We start from the raw sequence: 26,688 nt of genomic DNA, 5'->3' as shown, positions 1-26,688 counted from the left end.
TCAAAAAGTCAAGATGCCCTTGCTGGTTGCCAGCTAGTAGTAGAATTACAATGGGAATAATATCAGATTCCTGTGGCATTAGCAGATAAAGACTTTATCTCCTCATGCAGATTTTTAGCATTTTGAGCAAACTAGGCTACCACAGGAACAATTGTCATTGCTCATGTATACTGGAAAAAAGAATTGGAGACAAGAATTTTAATGATATGTGGGTATCCCTAAGGTATCCCTCAAACCTTTGTAAAGGAGGGGAAAACCTGGGATTCCATGGGAGAGAGGGGTATGATATGCTGTCTCTTGGTGGTGGGCATAGCACTTGGTCTGGGGGTGTGTGGGGGCAGGGACTGGCACTCCAGCTCTAAAAGGTTCACAATCACTGCCATAGAGCACAAGAATAGTGGTTTCCCAAGGGCAACTATAATCATAAACTACTTGAATTTATTTCCAGAACATGACTTGGAAACACTGAGCATTTATACAATGTCCATTATTTGCCAGGCACTGTGCAAAGCATTTTACAAGTATTTTATTTGATCCTAGCTACAGGGTGGCTCCTGTTATCCCTATTTTCCAATTAAGGAAAGTAAAGTAGGCAGAGGTTAAGTGATTTGCCCAGGATATGAGTAACTGAAACTAGATCTGAACTTGTGTCTTCTGACACCATGCCCGGCATGCTAACCACTTCTTCCCCTAATTGCCTCCAACAACATAAAGGGTATAATGAATATTTAGATGTCAGGGGGAACTTTTTAGTTTTTTTGTTTCTTGGGAATGTATGCTTGAGAGTAAAATATTCAAAGGGGATAGACAGTTTAAGTCACTTTTTCAAAATTATAATTCCAAATTGATTTCCCAAATGGATATGCCATGTCAAAGGTAGAACAACTCATTGTGCTAATTTTTATATATCCTCTCCAAAATTGGCAGTTCTGACCTTTTATAATGCTACCTCCTGAGGTAGAGCCCCCATTCTGTTATTGCATACAATTTTATTAATGACTTGCAATCATGTTTAATAAAGTTGATAACTTACAATTTTTCTTTTGAGAACTGTAGTTTCAATCTTTTGATGAAGGATTTTCCATTATGAAATAGTGGTTAATCTTAGGCATTTGGGGTACTTTTCTTATTTCAGAAACATTTATTGTGATCATAATGGAAAGCCAACCAAACAGACCCATCTATGAACTGGCATAGGTTGATCTCCCTGCAGGCTGTGGAGTATTTGCAAGGTATTTGTTTTGGGTCCTCTGACAATGTGGTGAAGAGGAGACTTTCTGATGGGCTGTAGAACTGGGGTATACTCAAAAGTATCCAATGGGAAACATGGTCAAGGCCCTTTCCTTCCTGTAGAGTGTGTGAGGATGGCCAGTTGCCATAGGGCTCTCAGATCATGTCTTACCTGGATTTGAGCTAAAGTTGGGAGTACATGCCATGCTGTGACTTTTGTCATTTTGTGTCTTTTTTGTCTTCTTTTAGGTGAAAGAGAATGCAGATGGCCAGGCCTTGTGCATTTTAAAAGTTCAGAAGCTCTAGCCACTTACAGGAAGTCTGGGGCCTGGGGTCCAGCCTGGGCTATGCTTAAAAGCCAAAAAAAAAAAAAGTGAGAGAGAGAGAGTCTTCCATTGTTCAGTGAGAGATTTGTAAATAAATTTTGTGGATCAAATCCAAGTTAAGTATGATCTCATCCTTGCCTGTGATTGTGTTGAAATAGGAGAAAAGGTGTTGGGGTAATATTTGGAATTCTTTTCTTACTATATTGTTGAAGCAAATATCTCTTACCAAAGTCTAATTGATGTTCATAGTGTTAAAGTAACCAGCTCCTAATCACCTAATAGGGTAAACATAACACACTGATATGATGGCTGAAGACTTCATTATTAAGGGATCATACCAGGACAGCTGGGTTTTTCAATTGTTAGAGAGCCAGACCTACAGACAGGTCCTGCATTCAAATTTGGCAACTTTGCCTAGCCCTTACTGTTCTTCTGTCTTGGAACTTTTTACTTAGTATTGGTACTAAGACATAAAGTAAAAGTTTAAAAAGTATAAAAAAGGATACTACCCCCTTAGCACTCATAGTGAGAGATGTAGCTGGCCTTACTGTGCGAAAATGGGGTAATTAGAGGGAGGCCAGTGGAAGGGAGTGATAGTCATATACATAAATATATTTATATATCACATATATGTATTTGCATACATATTTTAAAATATATTATATACCTTTTTAATGTGGCTAGGGATAGAAATTTTAAGGCAAGCCCACAAATTGGGGAATGGCTGAAAGTTATGTGATGGAAATATGATAGAATGTTATTGTATTTCAATAAATAATGGAAGGTTTGAGAAAATAATGGGAAGACATGTAAAGTGTGAAGGAGAGACAAGTAAATAGAGCCAAGGAGAACAATATGGTAATGACAAAAACATTGAACAAATTAGGAATTCTAATCAGTGTAATGACCAACCATGATGCAAGACGCTTAATGAAAAAGTATATACTATTTGCCTCCTGATAAATCAAAGACTCAAGAGTACAGAATAAGACATTCGTATTTTTTCAACATGGCCGATATAGAAATTTGATTGACAATATAAATTCATAAAAGAGTTTATTATTCATTTCCCACATTTTATAGGAAAAAGAAAAGACAATTTAAAAAATTCGAAATAATATAAAACAATTTTAAGAGAAATAACTTGGAAAACCAACATGACTTTTTAATTGATAAACTTTTAGGTAAAACAGGAAATGCAATTGGAAATTATAAGGATGAAATAACATACTAAAATATCTGAAACGCAGCTAAGAAATAGAAAATATAGAAAAATGAACTATGAAAAATTAGAGAAAACTAAATAAAAAATCCACTTTGCAAATGATGAAAATAATGCATAAAACTACAAGTTGATTTTTTGAAAAAGATGAACAAATTTGTCAAATCATCAACATGATTAGAAAGATGGAAGAAAATCCAATTAAGAATCTAGAAAATATAATAAAACACAAAACTGGAATCAAATAATTTCCAACTTTATATGATTTTATGATGATAAAACTGAAAATACAAAATAGAGAAAAATCTTCGAGCATGTTAAATATCCAAACTAACAGAATCCCATATAAAGTTCTTTAATAATCCAATTGAGAGAAAGAAATCAAAGTATAAATGAAATGCCATGCCAAAGTGGGAATTCAGGGGATATTGGTGAAAAATTCCTAGTCCTGAATTGAGTCAAACTTTCAAAGAATAATTATAGTATTACTATACACATAAAATATTTTCAAAACATTGAGAAAGCACTATTAAATTTCACTGAATAATTATAATCCTAACACCTAAACAAGGGAAGGAAAAATTACAGAAGTCCAGACTTTTAATGAAACTTAATTTAACAATTTTTAGTAAAATTCTGTCAACAAAATAGTGATTGAGCCAAAAACCAATCTGTGATTAAAAAAATTAGATTTATGCGGGGAATACAAAAGATAGTTTAACATAAGGAAAAGAGTAAAGACAATCATATAGAAAAGAAAAACAACCTAAAGCATATAATTTTTTGATATAGAAAAAAGCCTTTGTCACAATACAACAAACATTTATGCTAAACCACCCTTCACTGGCTATTTATACAAAATTTAATTTTCAATTTTTTAATCATTAGAGTATGGCTTTGGTGATTGCTTCCTTATAACATTATGAAGTCTGGACTCAGTATTTAATTTACAGACTTTTATATATCCCAGTCTTCATTCATTATTTCCCTTTATAAATATATTTTTTAAATTGAGTTGTTATAATTCTATTGAATTTCATAATGTAACCTTTAAAAATCTGATTGCCATAGCACTAGAAATTGGATAAGTAGAGTAGCACTGACACTTGCCCTAAATTATGATCACCAGTCATGAATAATGAATATTCCCTCCAGCTATTTATAGTTTTCTTTTCTTCCTCAAGGATCACTTTATAATGTTGTTTATACAATTAGTTTGTATATTTCAGTAGTTTGATCCTAACATGTTATTTGCAGCTATTTATAGTTATTTACAATGTGATTTTTATCTCTAGTACTACCCATTGAATCTTTGTGGCTATTATATAGAAATAGTATTGATTTTTGAGGGTTTACTTTGTAGAATGTAAATTTGCTATAAATTCTCATCTTAGTTACAATATCTCCTGATTTTTTAGGATTTTCTAAGACATCTGTCAGTTATAAGCAAATAAGAATAACTAGATATACTCCTGTTTTCCTCTCTTTAAGTCCTGGATTTGTCTTTCTTATTACTATTGTATTTCCGGAAAATTTTCAAATAGTATTGGGGAGAGTTGGTATTTTTTCATTACTCTTATATTTATTGGGATAGCTGCTAGTGTTTCTCAGTTTCATATGATGCTTATTTTTTAGTATAGATTATTTTAGATATGTGTATACACATTTAAATGGAAATACATGTGTATGTGCAAGTATCTATATTAAAATATTCCCTATCAGGAGGAAGGGTCCTGTCCAGTCAGTTTTATGATTACATCTAGGCTGCTCACTTAACATCAATGGATGCCTTACATGTTACAATGTCCTTAATGAGGATAGTTTTGGGATATCTCTTAGCTCTAATTTCATTGCCCTCCAACGTGTTCTGTTCACCCATGTCCCAAAGCATAAGTGCTGCCTGTGCCTATGAATGAATCCTAAAGAGGTATCCTTATTCCACTGAGCTTTTATACCTTTATGAGAGAATGAACTGAAATTTTAAGGGGGAAGTTTTATGAAGTTATTTTCATTGTTATTTAAAATACTTTGATAGAAATTTAAACTAAATTCTGTAAGAGAGTGATGAATATAAAACTATACTTTGTAGCTCTTAAAATATGATTTGGAGAGGATTATGACAAAAAAAGTAAGGTAATAAGGAGATCTCATGAACAATATGTACACTTACAGGAAATCTATAATATGTACAGATTTTTATATGCATTTCTTTTGTTTAAATAGATTCTGAAACAAAAGTAAGAGAGCATCATGAGGGCTTGACTAAAGCCTATTGAGTTCTCTGGGATTATGAACCAATAAAGAGTACTTGAGACAGATTCCTTAAAGCTGGTGGCAGTGGCAATGAAAAGTTGAAAAGGAAAAATAACTAAATATTTTGTTAGATTAGAATGATTGCTTTTTACATTATGGTCATATGGAGGAAATTCCATATTGGTTCTTATAAAAAAGTATACGTGCATATTATAATCATTTTTTCATATGTTATATGTATGATATTAACAATTATTAACCTGTGCAAAAATTATCCTCTATCAAAATAATACTTACTTAAAAATGAAATAATTAAAAGTTAATAATAAAACAAAAGAAACATAGAAGTGAAATGATTAAAAGTTAATAATAACAAAAGTAACAGTAATAAAATGATTAAAAGTTCATATAACAAAAGAAACATGGAAGTAAATCCCTTAAAAGTTCTTATAACAAAAGTAAAATGGAAGTAAAATCCCTTAAACGTTCATATAACAAAAGTTACATGGAAGTAAAATCCGTTAAAAGTTCATATAACAAAAGTAACATAGAAGTAAATTCCTTAAAAGTTCATATAACAAAAGTAACATGGATGTAAAATCCCTTAAAAGTTCATATAACAAAAGTAACATAGAAGTGAAACAATTAAAAGTTAATAATAACAAAAGTAACGTGCATATAACAAAAGTAACATGGAAGTAAAATCCCTAAAGGTTCATATAACAAAAGTAAAATGAAAGTGAAATGATTAAAAGTTAATAATAGCAAAAGTAACAGTAATAAAATGATTAAAAGTTCATATAACAAAAGTAACATAGAAGTAAATTCCGTAAAAATCATATAATAAAAGTAACATGTATATAAAATCCCTTAAAAGTTCATATAACAAAAGTAACATGGAAGTAAAATCCCTTAAAAGTTTATATAACAAAAGTAACATGGAAGTAAAATCCCTTAAAGGTTCATATAACTAATGTAACATGAAAGTGAAATGATTAAAAGATAATAATAACAAAAGTAACAGTAATAAAATGTTTAAAAGTTCATATAACAAAAGTAACATGGACGTAAAATCCCTTAAAAGTTCATATAACAAAAGTAATATGGAAGTAAAATCCCTTAAACATTCATATAACAAAAGTTACATGGAAGTAAAATTCATTAAAAGTTCATATAACAAAAGTAACATAGAAGTAAATTCCTTAAAAGTTCATATAACAAAAGTAACATGGATGTAAAATCCCTTAAAAGTTCATATAACAAAAGTAACATAGAAGTGAAACGATTAAAAGTTAATAATACCAAAAGTAACGTGCATATAACAAAAGCAAAATGGAAGTAAAATCCCTAAAGCTTCATACAACAAAAGTAACATGAAAGTGAAATGATTAAAAGTTAATAATAGCAAAAGTAACAGTAATAAAATGATTAAAAGTTCATATAACAAAAGTAACATGGAAGTAAAATCCCTTAAAGGTTCATATAACAAATGTAACACGAAAGTGAAATGATTAAAAATTATAAAAAAAGTAACAGTAATAAAATGATTAAAAGTTCATATAACAAAAGTAATAGTAATAAAATGATTAAAAGTTCATATAACAAAAGTAACATGGAAGTAAAATCCCTTAAAAGTTCATATAACAAAAGTAACATAGAAGTGAAATGATTAAAAGTTAATAATAACAAAAATAACATGGAAGTAAAATCCCTTAAAAGTTCATAAATCAAAATAACATGGAAGTAAAATCCCTTAAAGGTTCATATAACAAATATAACATGAAAGTGAAATGATTAAAAGTTAATAATAACAAAAGTAACAGTAATAAAATGATTAAAAGTCCATATAACAAAAGTTACATGGAAGTAAAATCCGTTAAAAGTTCATATAACAAAAGTAACATAGAAGTAAATTCCTTAAAAGTTCATATAACAAAAGTAACATGGATGTAAAATCCCTTAAAAGTTCATATAACAAAAGTAACATAGAAGTGAAATGATTAAAAGTTAATAATAACAAAAATAACATGGACGTAAAATCCTTAAAACTTCATATAACAAAAGTAACATGGAAGTAAAATCCCTTAAAGGTTCATATAACAAATGTAACATGAAAGTGAAATGATTAAAAGTTAATAATAACAAAAGTAACATTAATAAAATGATTAAAAGTTCATATAACAAAAGTAACATGGAAGTAAAATCCCTTAAAAGTTCATATAACAAAAGTAACATGGATGTAAAATCCCTTAAAAGTTCATATAACGAAAGTAACATGGATGTAAAATCCCTTAAAAGTTCAAATAACAAAAGTAACATAGAAGTGAAATGATTAAAAGTTAATAATAACAAAAATAACATGGAAGTAAAATCCCTTAAAAGTTCATATAACAAAAGTAACATGGAAGTAAAATCCCTTAAAGGTTCATATAACAAATGTAACATGAAAGTGAAATGATTAAAAGTTAATAATAACAAAAGTAACAGTAATAAAATGATTAAAAGTTCATATAACAAAAGTAACATAGAAGTAAATTCCTTAAAAGTTCATATAACAAAAGTAACATGGATGTAAAATCCCTTAAAAGTTCATATAACAAAAGTAACTAAGAAGTGAAATGATTAAAAGTTAATAATAACAAAAATAACATGGAAGTAAAATCCCTTAAAAGTTCATATAACAAAAGTAACATGGAAGTAAAATCCCTTAAAAGTTCATATAACAAAAGTAACATGGAAGTAAAATCCCTTAAAAGTTCCTATAACAAAAGTAACAGAAGTAAAATGATGGAAAGTCAATATAACAAAAGTAATTGCATTTTCCATTTTTGCCATCTTTCAGGTTCTGTGTCTTCTTTCCATCAATTTCTATAATAAGACGAAATGATGATTTTTTTCCCAAAAATCTCTAACTTTCTTAATAGCCTTAAGTATTTTCCGACGGTCTTTCTTCTTGTTGACTTCGATTTCCTTTGGAAAGAAAAATTAAAAGTGTAATTTTGCATCTACTTATTCAGATGAATAGATTTTCTAATTCTTTACATAATGAACCTGAAAATGATGCTGCTATAGGATCATTTCTAAAGAACAAAGATTTTCCAAGAATAGAAAAATATTCCCTAGGTCTGGATGAAGTAAAAAATTACATCGTACAATCCTAAAATACATTAAGGAACTACCGTAATAGTTCGCCGTTGTGAAATGTTTTGGGATTTCATGTATTAATTGTTATTCATCTGGATGGGAGTCCAATGATGCTTGTGCTATTGAAACAATCCCAAATTGAAAAAAAAATTAAATGGAAAACTAAATTAAATTAATTAAAACATACCTGTTTACTTAAGTAAAAGAATGAATAATAAAATCAATCAATACTTAAATGTATTATTAATTTATTTTTAAAATTAAAAATTAAATAAAAATTGAAAGGTCAGAATATCAGACATTTACAGCTTAAAGGAACTTAAATCAAATACTATATTTTAGAAAAATCCTAGAAACATGTTATGAGAGAAAGTAGACTTTAAAAACCCTCAAAATTCTATTCTCTTTGGAAATAAATGAATCTAAGTAGAATTTTTTTTTGTCTAGTAAGTTATCATATTTCATGGATCAAGTATCTCTAGTCAAAGACAAAGGTATCATACTAACGAGGATTTGCAATTTAGGCCTTATAAAATATGAGATTCTATTTACTATAAATGAAATGAAATTTTGCCATTTTCCATGATTAATGTTTTTTAATCTGTTTCAGTGAAATTAATCTGACTGTTCAAAAACTACAAAACTGCTTTCCTGGTTACCAGTGGGTTTTTTTTTTAATGCACAGAGTTATAAAAAAGAATGACGGGTGGCTTAGCAAATTGAGAGCTAGGCCTAGAAACAAGAGGTCCTTAACTCAGATATGGCTGGGGAGGTAGACTCTAAATGATCATCATAATGCAAACACCAACAACATAGAAATTGGTTCTGATCAAGGATACATGTAATACCCAATGAAATTGAGCAACAGATTCAGGAAGGGTAGGGAGAGGGCAGGGAGGGAAAGAATATAATTCTTGTAACCAAGGAATAATGTTCTAAAAATTGACTAAATAAATTAAATTTTTTAAAAAGTCCTTAATTCAAATGTGGCCTCACATACTCTTTTTTCTTTTTTTCATTTCATTTCATTTCATTTATTTTTTAATTTGGTCAATTTCAAACATTAATCCTTGGTTACAAAAATCATATACTATCCCTCCCTCCCCTCACCCTGCCCGCCCTTCCCATTACTGATGCGCAATTCCACTGGGTATTACATGTGTTCTTGATCATAACCTGTTTCCATGCTGCTGATGTTTGCACTAGGATGTTCCTTTATGGTCTACATCCCCAAACATATCCCCCTAGACCCATGTAATCAAGCAGTTGTTTTTCTTCTGTGTTTCTACTCCCACAGTTTTTCTTCTGAATGCGAATAGTGTTCTTTCTCATAGATCCCTCTGGGTTCTTCAGGATCACTGCATTGCCACTAATGGAAAAATCCATTACATTCAATTGTACCACAGTGTATCAGTCTCTGTGTACAATGTTCTCCTGGTTCTGCTCCTTTCACTCTGCATTACTTCTTGGAGGCTGTTCCAGTTCCCATGGAATTCCTCTATTTTATTATTCCTTTGAGCAGAATAGTAATTCCATCACCAACATATACCATAATTTGTTCAGCCATTCCCCAACTGAAGGGCATCCCCTCATTTTCCAATTTTTTGCCACCAAAAAGAGTGAAGCTACGAATATTCGTGTACATGTCTTTTTCCTTATTATCTCTTTGAGGTAAAAACCCAGCAGTGTTATGGCTGGATCAAAGGGCAGACAGTCTTTTAGCCCCTTTTGGGCATAGTTCCAAATGGCCCTCCAGAATGGTTGGAACAATTCACAAGTCTACCAGCAATGCAAATATCCCAACTTTTCCACACCCCCTCTCCCTATCATTCATTACTTTCTTTTGCTGTCATGTTAGCCAATCTTCTAGGTATGAGGCGAGTTGTTTTGATTTGCATTTCTCTGATTATTAGAGATTTAGAACACTGTTTCATGTGCTTATTAATAGTTTTGATTCCTTTGACTGAAAATTGCCTATTCATGTCCCTTGCTCATTTATTACTTATAGAATGGCTTGATTTTTTTGTACAATTGATTTAGTTCTTTGTCAATTTGAGTAATTAGACCTTTGTCAGAGATTTTGTTATGAAGATTGTTTACCAATTTGTTACTTCCCTTCTAATTTTGGTTGCATTGGTTTTGTTTGTACAAAACTTTTTTTAATTTGATGTAATCAAAATTATTTATTTTATATTTTGTCCCAAAAGCTATGATGTTTGGGCTTGTCATAGACTTTCTTGCTGTGGTCACTTATCCCCAGTCTATTCCACTGATCCTCCTTTCTGCCTCTTAGCCATTACCAAATTGTTTTGATGACCACTGCTTTATAGTATAGTTTGAGATCTGGTACTACAAAGGCCACCATAGTTTGAGATCTGGTACTACAAAGGCCACCTTCCTTTGTGTTTTTTTTCATTATTTCCCTGGATATCCTTGATCTTTTGTTCTTCTCCAAATGAACTTTGAAATTTTCTTTGATGTTTGATAGAATTCCCTTGTTAATTCATCAGGCCCTGGGGATGTTTTTCTTAAGGAGATCTTTGATGGCTTGTTCAATTTCTTTTTCTGATATGGGATTATTTAAGAATTCTATTTCTTCTTATGTTAATCTAGGCAATTTATATTTTTGTAAACATTCATCTATATCACCTAGATTAGCATATTTTTTGCCATATAATTGGGCAATAGAGTTTTTAATGATTGCCTTCATTTCCTCTTCACTGGAGGTGTGGTCTCCCTTTTCATCTCCACTATTACCTTGTTTTTCTTCTTTCCTTTTTTTTTATTAGATTGACCAGTAGTTTGTCTATTTTGTTTGTTTTTTTTTTCAAAATAGCAGTTTCTAGTTTTACATTAGTACAATAGTTCTTTCACTTTCACTTTTATTATTTCTCCCTTAATTTTTAGGATCTCTAATTTAGTTTTCTTCTAGGGATTTTTAATTTGTTCACTTTCAAATTTTTTGATTTGCATGTCCAATTCATTGACCTCTACCCTCCTTAATTTATTAACATATGAACTCAAAGATATAAATTTCCCCCTGAATCCTGATTTGGCTGCATCCCATAGATTTTTAAAGGATATCTCATCATTGTCATTTTCTTCAATGAAATTATTGTTTTGATGATTTATTCTCTAGCCAATTTTGGAGAATGATATTATGTAATTTCCAAATAATTTTTGATTTGGCTCTCCACATACCTTTACTGATCATTATTTTTTTAAAATATATTTTATTTGATCATTTCCAAGCATTATTCGTTAAAGACATAGATCATTTTCTTTTACTCCCTCCCAACCCCCCCACCCCCCATAGCCGACGCGTAAGTCCACTGGGCATTAGATGTTTTCTTGATTTGAACCCATTCCTTTGTTGATAGTATTTGCATTAGAGTGTTCATTTAGAGTCTCTCCTCTGTCATGTCCCCTCAACCTCTGTATTCAGGCAGTTGCTTTTCCTCGTTGTTTCCACTCCCATAGTTTATCCTTTGCTTATGAATGGTGTTTTTTTCTCCTGGATCCCTGCAAATTGTTCAGGGACATTACACCACCATTTATGGAGAAGTCCATTACGTTCGATGATACCACAGTGTATTAGTCTCTGTGTACAATGTTCTCCTGGTTCTGCTCCTCTCGCTCTGCATCACTTCCTGGAGGTTGTTCCAGTCTCCATGGAACTCATCCACTTTATTATTCCTTTTAGCACAATAGTATTCCATCACCATAATTGGGCAAAGTAATTTCTAATGATTGCCTTAATTTCCTCTTCATTGAAGGTGCTGTCCCTCTTTTCATCTTTAATGCTGTTAATTTGCGTTTCTTCCATCCTTTTTTAATTAGATTGACCAGTACTTTGTCTATTTTGTTTGTTTTTTCAAAGTACCAGCTTCTTGTCTTATTTATTAAACCAATAGTTCTATCACTTTCGATTTTATTAATTTCTCCCTTAATTTTTAGGATTTCTAGTTTGGTTTTCTGCTGGGGGATTTTAATTTGATCGCTTTCGAGTTTTTTCATTTGCATTTCCAATTGATTGATCTCTGCTCTCCCTTGTTTGTTAATATAAGCATTCAGGGATATGAATTTACCTCTGATTACCGCTTTGGCTGCATCCCAAAAGGTTTGAAAGGATGTTTCGCCATTGTCATTTTCCTCGATGAAATTATTAATTGTTTCTATGATTTCTTCTTTAACTAAAGGGTTTTGGAGTATCATATTGTTTAATTTCCAATTGGTTTTAGATTTGGTTTTCCATGTACCATTACTAATCATTATTTTTATTGCCTTGTCATCTGAGAAGGCTGCATTCATTATTTCTGCTTTTCTGCATTTGTGTGCTATGTTTCTGTGACCGAATGTATGGTCAATTTTTGTGAATGTGCCATGTGGTGCTGAGAAGAAGGTGTATTCCTTTTTATCCCTATTTATTTTTCTCCATATGTCTATTAATTCTAATTTTTCTAAGATTTCATTCACTTCTTTTACCTCTTTCTTATTTATTTTTTGATTTGATTTATCTAAATTTGATAATGGTTGGTTTAAGTCTCCCACTAGTATGGTTTTATTGTCTATTTCTTCCTTCAATTCTCCTAGTTTCTCCATTAGAAATTTGGGTGCTATATTATTTGGTGCATACATGTTGATTAATGATATTTCCTCATTGTCTAGAGTCCCTTTTAACAAAATATAATTACCTTCCCTATCCCTTTTGATCAGGTCTATTTTTGCATTGGCTTTATCAGATATCATGATTACCACTCCTGCCTTCATTCTATCAGTTGAGGCCCAGAAGGTCTTACTCCATCCTTTAATTCTGACCTTGTGGGTGTCAACCCGCCTCATGTGTGTTTCTTGAAGACAACATAAGGTAGGGTTTTGAATTCTAATCCATTCTGCTAATCGTCTACGTTTTATGGGTGAGTTCATCCCATTCATGTTCAAAGTTATGATTGTCATTTGTGGACTCCCTGGCATTTTGATAGCCTTCCCTAATTCTAACCTTTTCTTCTTCGGCTCTACCTTTTAGTCCAGTGATTTACTTTGAATCAGTCTCCCTTGTCCCCTCCCTTGATGTTTCCCTTTTTAGTCCCTCCCTTTTTCTTCCCTCCTCTCCCCCCTCTCTTTCCTTCCCTTTTTGTTCTCCCTCTCTCCCTCCCCTCCTTGGTTTTCCCTTCTCCCTACCCTTGTTGGGTAAGATAGAATTCAAGATCCTAATGGATCTGGATGTTTTTCCCTCTCAGAGTTGATTTCCCTGAGATTGAGGTTTAAGTAACCCCCCCCCCCCTTCCTCTCCTTCTTATAGGAGTTTTCTTCCCCTCCCCTTCCCATGTGAATCTTTGTGTGAGAACCATTATTCTATTTGGTCTTTCTTTATCCCCTATTTATACATTACATTTTCCCCACATATTAGTATACATAGATTGATATAAATGTAGTCCTTATAGAAGAGAGTTTGCGTAAAAGAAGAAGATAACATTTTTCCCCTTTCCTTAATATTTACCTTTTCAGGTATTCCTTGCTCTTTGATTTTCGGTATCAAACTTTCCACATAGCTCTGGTCTTTTCTTTGCAAAAAGTTGGAAGTCTTCTATTTTGTTGAATGCCCATACTTTCCCTTGGAAGTATATAGTCAGTTTTGCTGGATAGCTGATTCTTGGTTGGAGACCCAGCTCTCTTGCCTTTATGAAGATCATGTTCCATGCCTTACGATCATTCAGAGTAGAACTTGCAAGGTCTTGTGTGACCCTGATTGGCATTCCTTTATATCTAAATTGTCTTTTTCTGGCTTCCTGTAGGATTTTTTCTTTTGTTTGATAGCTTTGGAATTTGGCAATTACATTCCTGGGAATTGTCTTTTGGGGGTTTAGTTTAGAAGGTGTTCTGTGAGCTCTGTCAGTGGCTGTATTGCCCCCTTGTTCTAGAATCTCTGGGCAATTTTCTTTGATTATCCCTTGTTTTACGATGTCGAGTTTGGTGTTTATTTCTGGCTTTTGTGGAAGTCCAATTATTCTTAAATTATCTCTTCTCCCTCTATTTTCCAGATCTGTCATCTTGTTGGTGAGATATTTTATGTTCTCTTCTAATTTCTTGGTATTTTGGCTTTGCTTTATTAATTCTTGCTCTTTTACACGATCGTTGTCTTCCAGCTGCCTGATTCTGGCCTTTAAAGCCTGGTTTTCCTTTTCAGTTTCATCACACCGGTTTTGTAGATGCTTGAATTTCTTTTGCATTATTTCCAACTTTTCCTCCCAGAAGGCTTCCATCTTTTTGGTCATTTCTGATTCAAATTCTTCATGGGTTTGTGGAGAGTTTCCATTTCCTTTGGAAGATTTTGGAGCATTTTCTTGTATATCATCTTCTATCTGCTCTGTTTTTTGTATTTTGGCTCCATAGAATGTGTCCAAAGTTGCCCCTTTCTTCTTATTTTTCTTGGTATTTTGGGCCTTCTGTGCTTCTGTGGAGTTTGCCATTTCTGAATGTGGAGGATTAGTTTTTCTTATCTCTGTCTGGTGTTCAGAGGCTTTAGTCCTGGGCAGATTGTCGGTTCTATGAGATTTCCCCTGGTTAAAATGAATATGCCTCACTGGAACTGGAGTGGAAGGGTCGGACCAGGAGGCCACACTCTCCCCCGGCTCTCTGGGTCGGGTTGCTTTCCGGAAGTTGCCTTCAGAATAGCTGGCCATGAGGCTGTTTCGTCGGCCTGTGGAGGGATGGGCTGCAGCTTCCCTGGAGCTCCGGGGGCAGTAACTTTCACTGAGACTTGGATAGGAGGATCCAGCCCGTGAGGCTGTCTTGCCCGCCCTGAGGGTTCCTGTTGTTTCAGACAAGCCTGCTCTCTGCGGGGGGAGCTCCGAGGGCAGTGACTTTCACTGGGACTCGGATAGAAGGCCCTGAGGGTTGTTGTTCAGACGACCCTGCTCTCTGAGAGGGGCGGGGCTGCGGCTTCCCGGAGCCTTGGACTCTGCGCTCCTACCCCTTAGGTCCGAGTGATCTCAGGTTCTGGCTTTTGAGGGGGGCTGTACCTTTTGATCCAGGTCCAGGTCCAGGAGGAGGAGTCCCAGGGTCTATGCTGTTGATCGTTTTGAATTTCGGCCCCTTAGGAGCTTATAGTTTGAGATCGGTCGGGAAGGGTTTTCTGGGGATTTGAACTTTAGCTTTCTCTAAGCAGCCATCTTGACCGGAAGTCCCTGATCATTATTTTTATTTCATTATGGTCTGAAAAGGTTGCATTTATTATTTCTGCTTTTCTGCTTTTGTTTGCCATGTTTTTATAATCTAGTATATGGTCAATCTTTGTGAATGTACCATGTGCTTCTGAAAAGAAGATGTATTCCTTTCTGTACCTATTTATTTTTCTCCATAGACATATTAACCCTAATTTTTCTAAGATTTCATCCACATCTTTTATCTCTTATTTATTTTTTGATTTGGTTTATCTAAATTTGATAGTGGTAGATTCAAGTCTCCCACTAGTACAGTTTTACTATGTATTACCTCCTTCAATTCCACTAGTTTCTCCTTTGGAAATTTGGATGCTATACCATTTGGTGCATACTTGTTGATTAGTGATATTTCCTCATTGTCTATACTCCCTTTTATCAGGATGTATTTACCTTCCTTATCCCTTTTAATCAGATCTATTTTTACTTTGGCTTTGTCAGATATCATGATTGCAACTCCTGCCTTCTTTCTATCACTTGAGGCCCAACAGGTTTTGCTCCAATCTTTGATTCTAACCTTGTGAGTATCTACTCGCCTCAGGTGTGTTTCTTGTAGACAACATATGGTAGGATTTTGGATCCTAATCCACTCTCCTATTTGCTTTCATTTTATGGGTGATTTCATCCCATTCACATTCAATGTTAGGATTGTCACTTTTGTATTCTCCAGCATTTTGATATCCTCTCCTAGTTCTGTCCTTTCTTCTTTTGCTACATCCTTTTTAACTGGTGGTTTACTTTTAATCAATTCCCCTAATCCCCTCCCTTAATATGCCTCCCTTTCTGGCCCCTCCCTTTTTGTTCCCTTCTTTTTTTTAGGGTCTGTTACGTTCCCTCCCCCCTCTCTTTACCTCCCTTTTTGTACTTTTCCCCAACCTACCCACCTTAGTTTTCCCTTCTCACTTTCCCTGTCAGATAAGATAGAATTTAAGACCCTGGTGGTCTAGATTCTCTTCCCTCTCAGAATTGATTTCACTGAGAGTAAGGTTTATGTATTACCTATTAGCATTCTCTTTCTCTCCTTCTAATAAGAGTATTCTTCCTCTCCCCTGCCCATTTGTATCTTTGTGTGATAAAGATTATACTATTTATTTTATTTCTTGAAGTATCTCTTGGTGCCATTTTTGATTCCCCCCCCCTTTTTGCATATCATCTCATAGCCCCTTAATGCCCCAGTCTCTTCCTGTGAATGATTCTTCTAATTACCATGATATTGAATATAATTTTTGAGAGTTACAAATAACATTTCCCCCATATATTAATACATAGAATTTGATCTAATTTTAGCCCTTAAAAAAGAAAGTTTGAATAAAATTTTTTTTTCACTTTTCCCTCTCTTATTTACCATTTCATGTTTCTCTTGATCTTGTGTTTGGATATCAAACTTTCCACTTATAGTTCTGTTTTTTTCTTTACAAATACTGGGAAATCTTCTATTTTGTTGAATGCCCATACTTTCCCCTGCAAGTATATAGTCAATTTTGATGGATAGGTGATCCTTGGTTGAAGACCCAATTCTCTTGCCTATTATGTTCTAGGTTTTGTGGTCCTTTAGTGTGGAAGCTGCCACTTGTATTTCCTTTGTAGCTTGAGTTTTTCCTCTGTAAAAATTTTCCAGGGTCAATAACTTCTTTTTGTTTTCCTTGGAGGGAGGTTGTTGCTCTTGGTCACAATTTACCATCACTGTAGAGATTTTTCCTTCCCATTTTAGTCAGAAATCTGAGTGAGATGGGAAGGAACTCTGTGTATGGAGCTAAGGAGCAAGGATTTTGCCCGAGGCAAGCTCCCGAATCTCCGCAGCTTCTGCTGTTTGCTGCCCTTCTCTGTGATATCTTCCCAGGAGCACCCATGGTCTGTGCTTTTCAGGCTGCTGGGGTTTCACATGTAGCTGCTCTCAGGGGTAGGCCTTTTGTGGTCTTAGTCAGTTCCCAAGGACCTAGAGGTGCTTCTTACTCATTTGCTGATTCAGGAGCAAGCTGGCTCTGACTCTGGTTCCGTAGGTGGAGTGGGGGAGGTTAGATCAGCTCACATTTTGAAGGGAGATTTTTCACCCCCTTATTGTGTGGAAATACCCAAATTCCACATACCTTTAATGCTGGGCCCTACTGTAGAGTCTCTTCATTCTTATGAATTTGGTTTTTTTGGTCTTTTGAGGTAGTCTATTATGAGTGGGTACTGAGAAGAGGAAGTCGTGCGTCTAGACTACCACCATGTTTACCCTGAATCCCAACCACTCTTTTTTAAAAAAACCCTCATCTTCCACTTTAGAATCAATACTATGTATTGGTTATAAGGCAGAAGAGCAGTAAAGGCTAGGCAATGGGCATTAAGTGACTTACCCATGGTCACACATGTAAACCTTAACATTTCTTCTTTTTTTTAATTTTTTTTTATTTTTTTAATTTTATAGTATTTGATCATTTCCATGCATTTTTCATTAAAGACAAAGATCATTTTCTTTTCCTCCCTCCCACCCCCCGTGGCCGACGTGTGATTCCACTGGTATCATATGTGTTCTTGACTTGAACCCATTGCCATGTTGTTAGTATTTGCATCAGAGTGTTCGCTCCGAGTCTTTCCTCTGTCATGTCCCCTCAGCCATTGTAGTCAGGCAGTTGCTTTTCCTTGGTGTTTCTATTCCCTCAGTTTGTCCTCTGCTTTTGGATAGTGTTTTTTTTCTCCTTGATCCCTGCAGATTGTGCAGGGACATTACACCACCACTAATGGAGAAGTCCATTACGTTCGATGATACCACAGTGTGTTTGTCTCTGTGTACAATGTTCTCCTGGTTCTGCTCCTCTCGCTCTACATCACTTCCTGGAGGTTGTTCCAGTTCACATGGAAATCCTCCACTTTATTATTCCTTTGAGCACAATAGTATTCCATCACCAACATATACCACAGTTTGTTCAGCCATTCCCCAATTGATGGGCATCCCCTCATTTTCCAATTTTTGGCCACCACAAAGAGCGCAGCTATGAATATTTTCGTACAAGTCTTTTTGTCCATTATCTCTTTGGGGTACAAACCCAGCAGTGCTATGGCTGGATCAAAGGGTAGACATTCTTTTATCGCCCTTTGTGCATAGTTCCAAATTGCCCTCCAGAATGGCTGGATCAGTTCACAACTCCACCAGCAATGAATTAATATCCCTACTTTGCCACACCGTAAACCTTAACATTTCTTAGACTTATAAATGTTGGAAATTTCACCATTGGGAAATTTCATACTTGGAAAATTTCTTACTGATAGTCTATTGGAATGTGAACCCCATTGGCATGGGAGGTTCCTCCTCCTCCCTTCTTAAGATTACTTTAGGACAGAAACCTTTTGCTGAACAATGGAAAGGGCTTTGACCTATGCATAAGCATAGAACAGAAAGTTCTTTGAGCCATGATTGATTTTAGAATTGATACAATAGAGATACTTGGAATTACAGAACCAGGTCTTGGAAATTACAATCTCCACTCTACTCAGTCCTAACAGGATTTAGGAAGGGCTGCAGCATAGATCAAAATTTAATTATTCCAATCTCCACCCTACTCAGGGTAACAGGATTTAGGAAGAGCTGCAGCAAAGGATCAAAATTTAATTATTTGAGAATATGACCTTCAACAGACATGTGTAAAGCCACAGAACTCTGGGCGGTCCTGGGTGAATCTAGAGCCACCATTGGCACACGGAAGACATGGACAGTGATTGGTAGATGTTAGAACTGAGGGGAGGGAACTTGGATGGTTTCCTTAAAGATAGCGGGGTCTGAGGACTAGGGGGGTTTGGTTGGGGAGGTTTTGCTCTGAGAGGTGGTGCTCTGAGAAACTTGCTCGGAAGGAAGCTGGAGGTGGAGGCCCCTGAGACTCTTTCTCCATTTTGGTCACGTGAGTGATAGGGACTGATCTCTTTTCTTTGCCTCTAGCTATCTAAGGGCTTGGGCCTTTTGGCCCAGCCTAAACAGAAGAGGTATTTAAGCCCTATTCCCTTCTCTCCCCTTTCTCTCTCCTTCTCTATCTCTCTATCTCTAATATCTTTCTTCCTCCTGTTTGTAATTAAACTCCATAAAAGTTTGACTGCTGACTTGAGTTTTCATTTAGGAATTACATAGCTGAATTCCTTGGCTACCTTAAATTAATATATATAAGTCTTTTAAGGTGATTTACTTGTCACACACAGCTGGGAAATGTCTGATGTCAAATTTGAACCCAGGATCTCCCATCTATAGGCCTGGCTTTCAATCCACTGAGCTACCCAGTGCCCCCCTCACATACTCTTGATACTCTTGTTAGCAGTGTGAACCTTGGCAAGTCACTCACTACCCACTCCTTGCCCAGATCCTACTCCTCTTCTTCCTTGGAATTAATACATGGGGATTGATTCCAAGATGGAATGGTAGGTTTTTAAAAATAAATAAATAAATATAAATAAAAAGAAATGACCACATGTTAGCAATACTAAAAAGGGGAGGGGGGAATTTAACAAATCACAATCAAAAAGAAATCTCCCTTGATACTACATTCAAAAGGAGGTTAACATGATTTTCTTAAAACCATAAGATTGGCAAATAGATCATACATAGGATTTCCCATTTTTGTATTATGTTTTAAATACTCTCTCCATAAAATTAGTGATTATATATATATATATATATATGTTGACTAATGGATTGTAAAAAAAAAAGTCAATTCTTGAACTTACTTTTAGCGAGTGATTGTCCAGTGTAAGGAGTTTTTCACCACTTATTCCTTTACAATAAAATTTTACAACATACTCCTCCATTCCAATGCTCCATAACCAATTACCAACTTCAATATTTGTCCACTCTGTTGGCAATGTTTTAGGGGCTTCAGTAGAATAAGGACAGTAATCTTCCAATACCTAGAGGTCAAGAGACACAATATTTAAAAAGGTTCCATGGCTATATGTTAATATAACCATAGACAGCAAAACCTCAAAGGAGCCTTAGAGACCATTTGTTCCAAAATCATCCCTCATTTCACAGTTCATTTTTTTTATAAATTTTGCTTTTCAAGGCTGCTGTATTTCTTATCCCCACCACCCTTTTCTTTCATCTGTATGTCAAAAATTCACGGAACAACAAGAGATCTGAAGTGAGTTTTGTAAACCAGGAAAAAACTTTATTTTTTTGCAATGAAAATACTTTAGAGCCTTTTTAAAAATAGCATTATTCTAAAACAGGCAAAATACTTGATATATTTTCACTTAAGGAGTGATGACTTTGTAAGGGAATGTATTAATACTAAAATGTTTCCACCTATTCCAAGTTAAGACAAGATGAGAGGAAAATTATCTATATCCAAAGTGTATTCAGTTATGCTCCATGGCCAAAATAAATTGAACTAAAATCTACCTTTACCCAGGTAGTTTTGTCTCTTCTTTGGCCAGGAACACAGGCCACTTTACCCAATATCCACCCAGGAAGGAAGTTGAGGCAACTTGGCCTGGTGGGATCTGCTGGGGTTTCTGGGTCATGGGAGGCAGAGGAGGAGTTATCATCAGGTTCTAAGACTAGAAGTTAGATTAGCTAGGTGTTAGCTAACTTTAGAATCTAGTGATGGTTCTTATAAAGGCAAAGAACCCTCAAGTCCCCAATTCCATCTTCCAGTGTCTGATATCCATAACTTTCCAATTGAGGTTACCATATCAGTTGAGAAACTGGTCAGGAACTATTAAAGTGCATCCTAGTTTTTTGTCTATTTCTACTGATGGGTAATATTTCTAGAAAGTAAATGGAAACAAATCTTATTTTTTTTTAACAAGATTTTGGCAAGTTGACCATCATGATTACAAATGCTAAACATATTCGATGTTGTCACCTTTAGGTTTGGAGGAAAGCTTGTATTTTATTGCCATTTATTATTTTATAAGTAAAAGAAAATTGAAAAAAATATGCCCATCTCCATTAGACAGTGTTGTGGGGGTCCTTTTTCAGTATCTATTAAGAGATGGGACCATCCTTGGAGGATTCAAAAGAATTCCTAATGTGAGGCAATTCAGAATTTTATTCTTGCTAGCTAGAGCACAAACAAAATTGGGCAGGTCAGAAATACCTCCTAATGCCTGGTGGGTGATGAAATCTTTAGTTGGACTTACTCATATGTACATGTGTATCTATTTATTTATGTATGTGTAAAAATATGTGTGTGAAGATCAATAGATATTTTCCCAATTGACCTCATACCTCATATTCTTTTTTTATTTTTAATATTTTTTCAAGTTTATATGATTCATTTTCTTTCCCTTTTCCCCTCCCAGAAGCAATAAGCAATTCTACTGGATTGTACAAATGTTATCCCTTGATACCTAATTTTATATTATTCATTTTTGCCATAGAGCTCAAACCCCAAATCATATATTCATATAAACAAGTTCTAAGTGTTAAGTCTTAAGTTTTTCTTTTTCATTTCTATTCCCATAGTTCTCTCTCTCAATATAGATAGCATTCTTTCTCATAAGTCCTTCAGGAATGTCCTGGACTATTGTATGCTGCTAGTAGTAAAGTTCATTATGTTGGATAGTTCTACAATGTTTCACTTTCAGTGTATATCATTCGATTGGTTCTGCTCATTTCACTCTGCTTCCGTTCATGGAGGTCTTTCCAGTTCATATAGAAATCAAGTAGGTCATCATTCCTTATAACACAATAGTATTCCATCACCAACATATACCACAATTTGTTTAGTCATTCCCTAATTGAGGAACATGCCCTCATTTTCCAATTTTTGCCACCACAAAGAGCTCAGCTATGAATATTTTGTATACGCATTTTTCCTTATTATCTCTTTGGAGTACAAACCCAGCAGTGGTATTGCTGGATCAAAGGATATGTGTTCTTTTAAAGCCCTTTGCTCATAATTCCAAATTTCCCTCCAGAATGCTTGTATTAATTCACAACTCCACTAGCAATGCATTAGTGTCCCAATTCTGCCATATCCCCTTCAACATTTATTATTTTCCTTCATTGTCATATTGGCCCATCTGTGGCTCTCCTGTTCTTTTTTTTGCTCAGTAACACAGGCACAGTAAATCAAGACATACACATGCAATCTCTCCTCTTATTTTGCCAACAACCGACAGAGGTATTTCTTGGTAAACTTTTACCATTTTACCTACCTGTTATTTTTTAAATATTGTACAGCCCCTTCAGAGACCCCTTCTGTCTCATGGAGGGAAAATTATCCTACTATGTTATCACTTCCTACCTGCAACAGCCCATAACAATTCAAATTGCACTTTTCTCTAGGTTAAGTGTATTTCAATACTCTGTGCCATAATTTTAGAAAATTTTCAGCCAACAATATTCTGAGGCCAAAAGTTGAATCAATTATCCCTTGTCCTTAGAACATCCAAATACAGACAATTCAAATGTTTTAAGAGTTCTTAATCATTCCCTTTTCTTGAGAGAGGTTCTTGAATGATCTCTGGGAACAAAAAAGAGACTTCAAGGCCAAACAGTTGCCGCTATGGTACTTTTGCTCCTTACTCAGGTAATTTTATTCCTATGCATACTGATTAATAATGATGACAGAATGTTAACTCCTCAATCCAAGGTAAATTATAGTTTTCTAATTCAAGAGAAAGCTCACTCTCTAGTAATTTAAATGGGGAAACAAACTTAAATCTTTGATAAATTTAACATAATGAAAATTTACCTCTTGATCAATTTCTTCCCACTTGTGCACATTCTTTACTTGTTTGTCATGTTTTTTAAAATGAAAGAAGTTCCACAGCTTGCGTTCTTTGATATTGCTAGAATCATACAACATTTGAGAGGGAAATAATTATTAAAACACAAAATACATTCTACTATGACACAAAAAAAGATCTTAAATAGATGCACACTATAAAAATTTCATGAATTTCAATTCTGAAAAAAAGACAAAGCTACATGTTAAAAGAGTTTGGAGTTACACTTTTTGTAGGATACGTGCTATGTCAGCACATGTATTAGAGAAGGGGCAAGATCAAATTTGGCGCTATAGGTAAAAATATAAAACTAGATATGGAAGCCAGTTAAGTTAAATATGTGTGCATATGGCACAATATCATTTCTCTACTTCTTCCTCCTCCACATTAAACACAACTAATACATGATTTGTCTTGTAAGGAGTGATGGGGTCACTGATTTAGATCTGAAGTAACGCTAGATGTCAACTTGTAATATTTTATAGATGGGAAGTCTGTAACCTATTGATCAGAAAATACTTGTATTTGATCACATGACTAGGTGATAAAACTCCAGTCTGAATGCAGATAACTCAGATTCCATGTCCTATACTTTTCCCACTAAGTTGTTATTATCAGACTCAAAAAGAAATGGATCTCTCTGGGTCACATCCATAAACTGTGAATTGGACACCTTTACTCTATGCCAGCACCCTTTTGAGGAAGATGTGAACAACTGAGAAAATTCATATAAATAATGAAGTTCTTTTGTAGAAAGGGGCAAAAAACATATCAAACAGTAGCCAAAGAGGTAAATTCCAGGAGAAATAAAATGTTTTGTTTATTAAGAATATTGTTATCCATATATAAAAAGTACATCTCTTACCGGAACCAGGAAAATCTCTTTTTAGCCTTTCCCTCTGTAGGTTTTCCAGTGCTAATAATCTCTTCCTCCACTACTATTTCATCTTCTTCTTTTTCTTTTTTTATTGGGGTCTCTAAGAAAAATAAATAATTCAATGAGTACAACAGTACACAAATATTTTACTAGGATTAGCAAGGGACAATAGCAATCTTTAATTGGTACCTATTGCTGACCAAGGCTTAGACAACTTATAAAGTGAAGAACTTACCTATGTTCTTCATTTTAGAGCCAGAAGCCATGAAGTCACAGCTGGGAAGGTAACTATCTGAATATCTTCTCTGAGCCTCATTTTTCTCATCTACAAAATGAAGGGATTAAAGTGGGTGGTCTTTGAGGTTCCTTCTAAGACTGATGATCTAGGATATCTAACAAGAAAATACTAATCCTGCTGCAAGGGCAGTTAAAAACAAATAAAGCTAGATTTAAGAAGACTTAAAAGGATGAGACAGTCAAAAATGTTGATTAATCAGTTGGCAGTGGTGGTGGTGATCGTTATGTTTGAAAAGTACCAGTGACATCACAGAGTAATATTTTAACTTGTGTATGAATTGGATTTAAGTGAGTTGCACAAAATTGTCAGCCTCACTCTTTCTTCCAGAGTCATCTAAATCCTGTGGCAAGACTAAAGTCTGCATGACTGACACTGAACCTAGATGATTGACACTGAACCTAAATGACTTTAGTGTCTTAGATGTCCAACCAAACTCTACACACTTCACAGTGCTTACTTCAGCTACATTCACGGCTACTGAAGCAAATTTTCTCATCCACCTATTCCAGGAGGAGGTCTTCACAAGCCTGGAGTAGATATCAACCTAACTTAACCAATCTGTTCAGTTTTAACAGGCTGCTCCACATGCTACAGCTTCTTGGAACCACAGGTGAGAGCTGGGTGACAAGTAGACACCAAAGGCAGATGAGCAGCCCTGAAAAGTGTTCAGCAAGCCCTCACACCAGAGGTTCTAATATTCTCTGAACAACAATCATATTAATGGTACTTGGCAGCCAAAAAAAAGTCAGCCCCTGAAGTACAGCATTCATTTTCCAACTGTTGCTCAATTTACCAGTATTCATTCTTCCAGATCTCAGATTCATAAGGCTGAACCAGATTTCCTTCTGTTAGCAATGACAGTGATACTCCAAATGTTCACAGTTTCACAATGCAAAAGGAATGCAAGTAATTGATGGTACCCAGGAAAAAGGTGTTTTCTAATGAACCATTTATACAAGTGATATTTATAGCTAAAATAGGAAACCTTCTCTATTTGCCAATAAATAAATTTATATGTATATGGCATATACATAGATGATAGATATAAACAAATTTTTGCCTAAGGAATAAATGGGTCAAAGAATGAATCATAGAAACAATCAATAATTTCATTAAAGACAATGATTATAAGGAGACTACATATCAAAATTTATAGGATGTAGCCAAAGCCGTACTTAGAGGAAAATTCACATCTCTTATTGCTTATATCAGGTAAAGTAGAGAAAGAGCAGGTCATAAGCGAATTGGTGATACAACTAAAAATCCTAGAAAAGGACAAATTTAAAAATCCTCAATTAAACAGCAAATTGGAAATCATGAAAATCAAGCAAGGGATGAATGGATTGAAAGTAAGAAAACCATAGAACTAATAAAATAAGACAAATAGTTTGTTTTATGAAAAAATAAAATAAATAAACCATCGGCATACTTGATTAAAAGGGAATTTTGATTTCATTAAATTAAAAAGGTTTTGCACAAATAAAACAAATGTACTTAAGATTAGAAATGAAGAAAATTCTGAGGAAAAATTTATAGTAAGTATTTGACAAAAGTCTCATTTCTTAAATATAAAGAGAACTGAGTCAAATTTATAATACACAACATTCCTCAATTGAGAAATGGTCAAAGGATTTGAATAGGCATTTCTCAGAAGAGATTAAAACTATACATAGTCATATTTTAAAAAATTCCAAATCACTATTGATGAAAGAAATGAAAATTAAGCCAACTCTGAAAAATGATCTCACCCACTTCAGATTAGCTAACACGACCAAAATGGAAAATGATAAATGTTGAAGGGGATGTGGGAAAATTGTAACACTAATAAACTTCATTGGTGATAGTGTGAATCGATACAACCATTCTGGAGACTTATATGAAACAATACCCAAAGGTCTATACAACAATCTCACTAAAGGTTCAGGATCCCAAATGGATCAAAGATAGAATAAAAGGAACTAACTGTGCCAAAATATTATCAGCTCTTTTTATAGTGGTAAAGAATTGGAAACTGAGGGGTTGTCCATTATTTAGTGGTTGAATGATCAAGCTGTGGAATATGGTTGTAATGGATTACTATTATGCCATAAGGAACAATGAACAGGATGAATTCAGAAAAAGTGAGCAGAACCACCATAACTAGAGACTATAACAGAAATATTATACAATGATCAACTGTGAAGAACTAAACCATTATCATAAAGCTTCCAAGGTAACACATGAACATACTATCAATGGTCAAGGAAGCTACAAAAAAAAATCTGAGTGTAGATCAAAACTTGACATCTTCTACTATAATAGTTATATTATAAATTATAAGTTATATTATAATTCTTTATGAGATTTCTAGTGAATATGTGTGTTATGTGTCTTTATCATGATGGGAACCATATGGAAATATGTATTACATGATAGTA

General features: G+C 34.3%; 1 protein-coding gene across 1 annotated transcript; it reads right to left on the bottom strand.

Annotated features, from left to right (window-relative positions):
- Positions 1 to 6,848: 6,848 nt before the first annotated feature.
- On the bottom strand, positions 6,849 to 25,301 carry LOC130453632 (neurabin-1-like). The gene is made up of 5 exons (XM_056793288.1): positions 24,209 to 25,301; positions 23,962 to 24,073; positions 23,063 to 23,159; positions 20,088 to 20,267; positions 6,849 to 8,001 (listed from the first exon to the last, which is right to left on the bottom strand). Exons 1-5 carry the CDS (start codon positions 24,237 to 24,239, stop codon positions 7,900 to 7,902), a joined length of 522 nt encoding a protein of 173 aa, XP_056649266.1. The 5' UTR covers positions 24,240 to 25,301; the 3' UTR covers positions 6,849 to 7,899.
- Positions 25,302 to 26,688: the final 1,387 nt, after the last annotated feature.

This window comes from Monodelphis domestica, chromosome 4 (genome assembly GCF_027887165.1).
Source record: "Monodelphis domestica isolate mMonDom1 chromosome 4, mMonDom1.pri, whole genome shotgun sequence".
Classification (NCBI taxonomy): Eukaryota; Metazoa; Chordata; class Mammalia; order Didelphimorphia; family Didelphidae; genus Monodelphis; species Monodelphis domestica.
Note: the sequence above shows the minus strand (reverse complement) of the source record. Positions and strands in the feature narration are given on the sequence as shown.

Coding starts and splice junctions, on each gene's coding strand:
- LOC130453632 (XM_056793288.1), bottom strand. CDS start 24,239: ATGGCTTCTGGCTCTAAAATGAAGAACATAG. Junction 24,074..24,208: donor CTCTAAAATGAAGAACATAG/GTAAGTTCTTCA, acceptor TATTTTTCTTAG/AGACCCCAATAAAAAAAGAA. Junction 8,002..20,087: donor TGGACAATCACTCGCTAAAA/GTAAGTTCAAGA, acceptor TTCTTTCCAAAG/GAAATCGAAGTCAACAAGAA.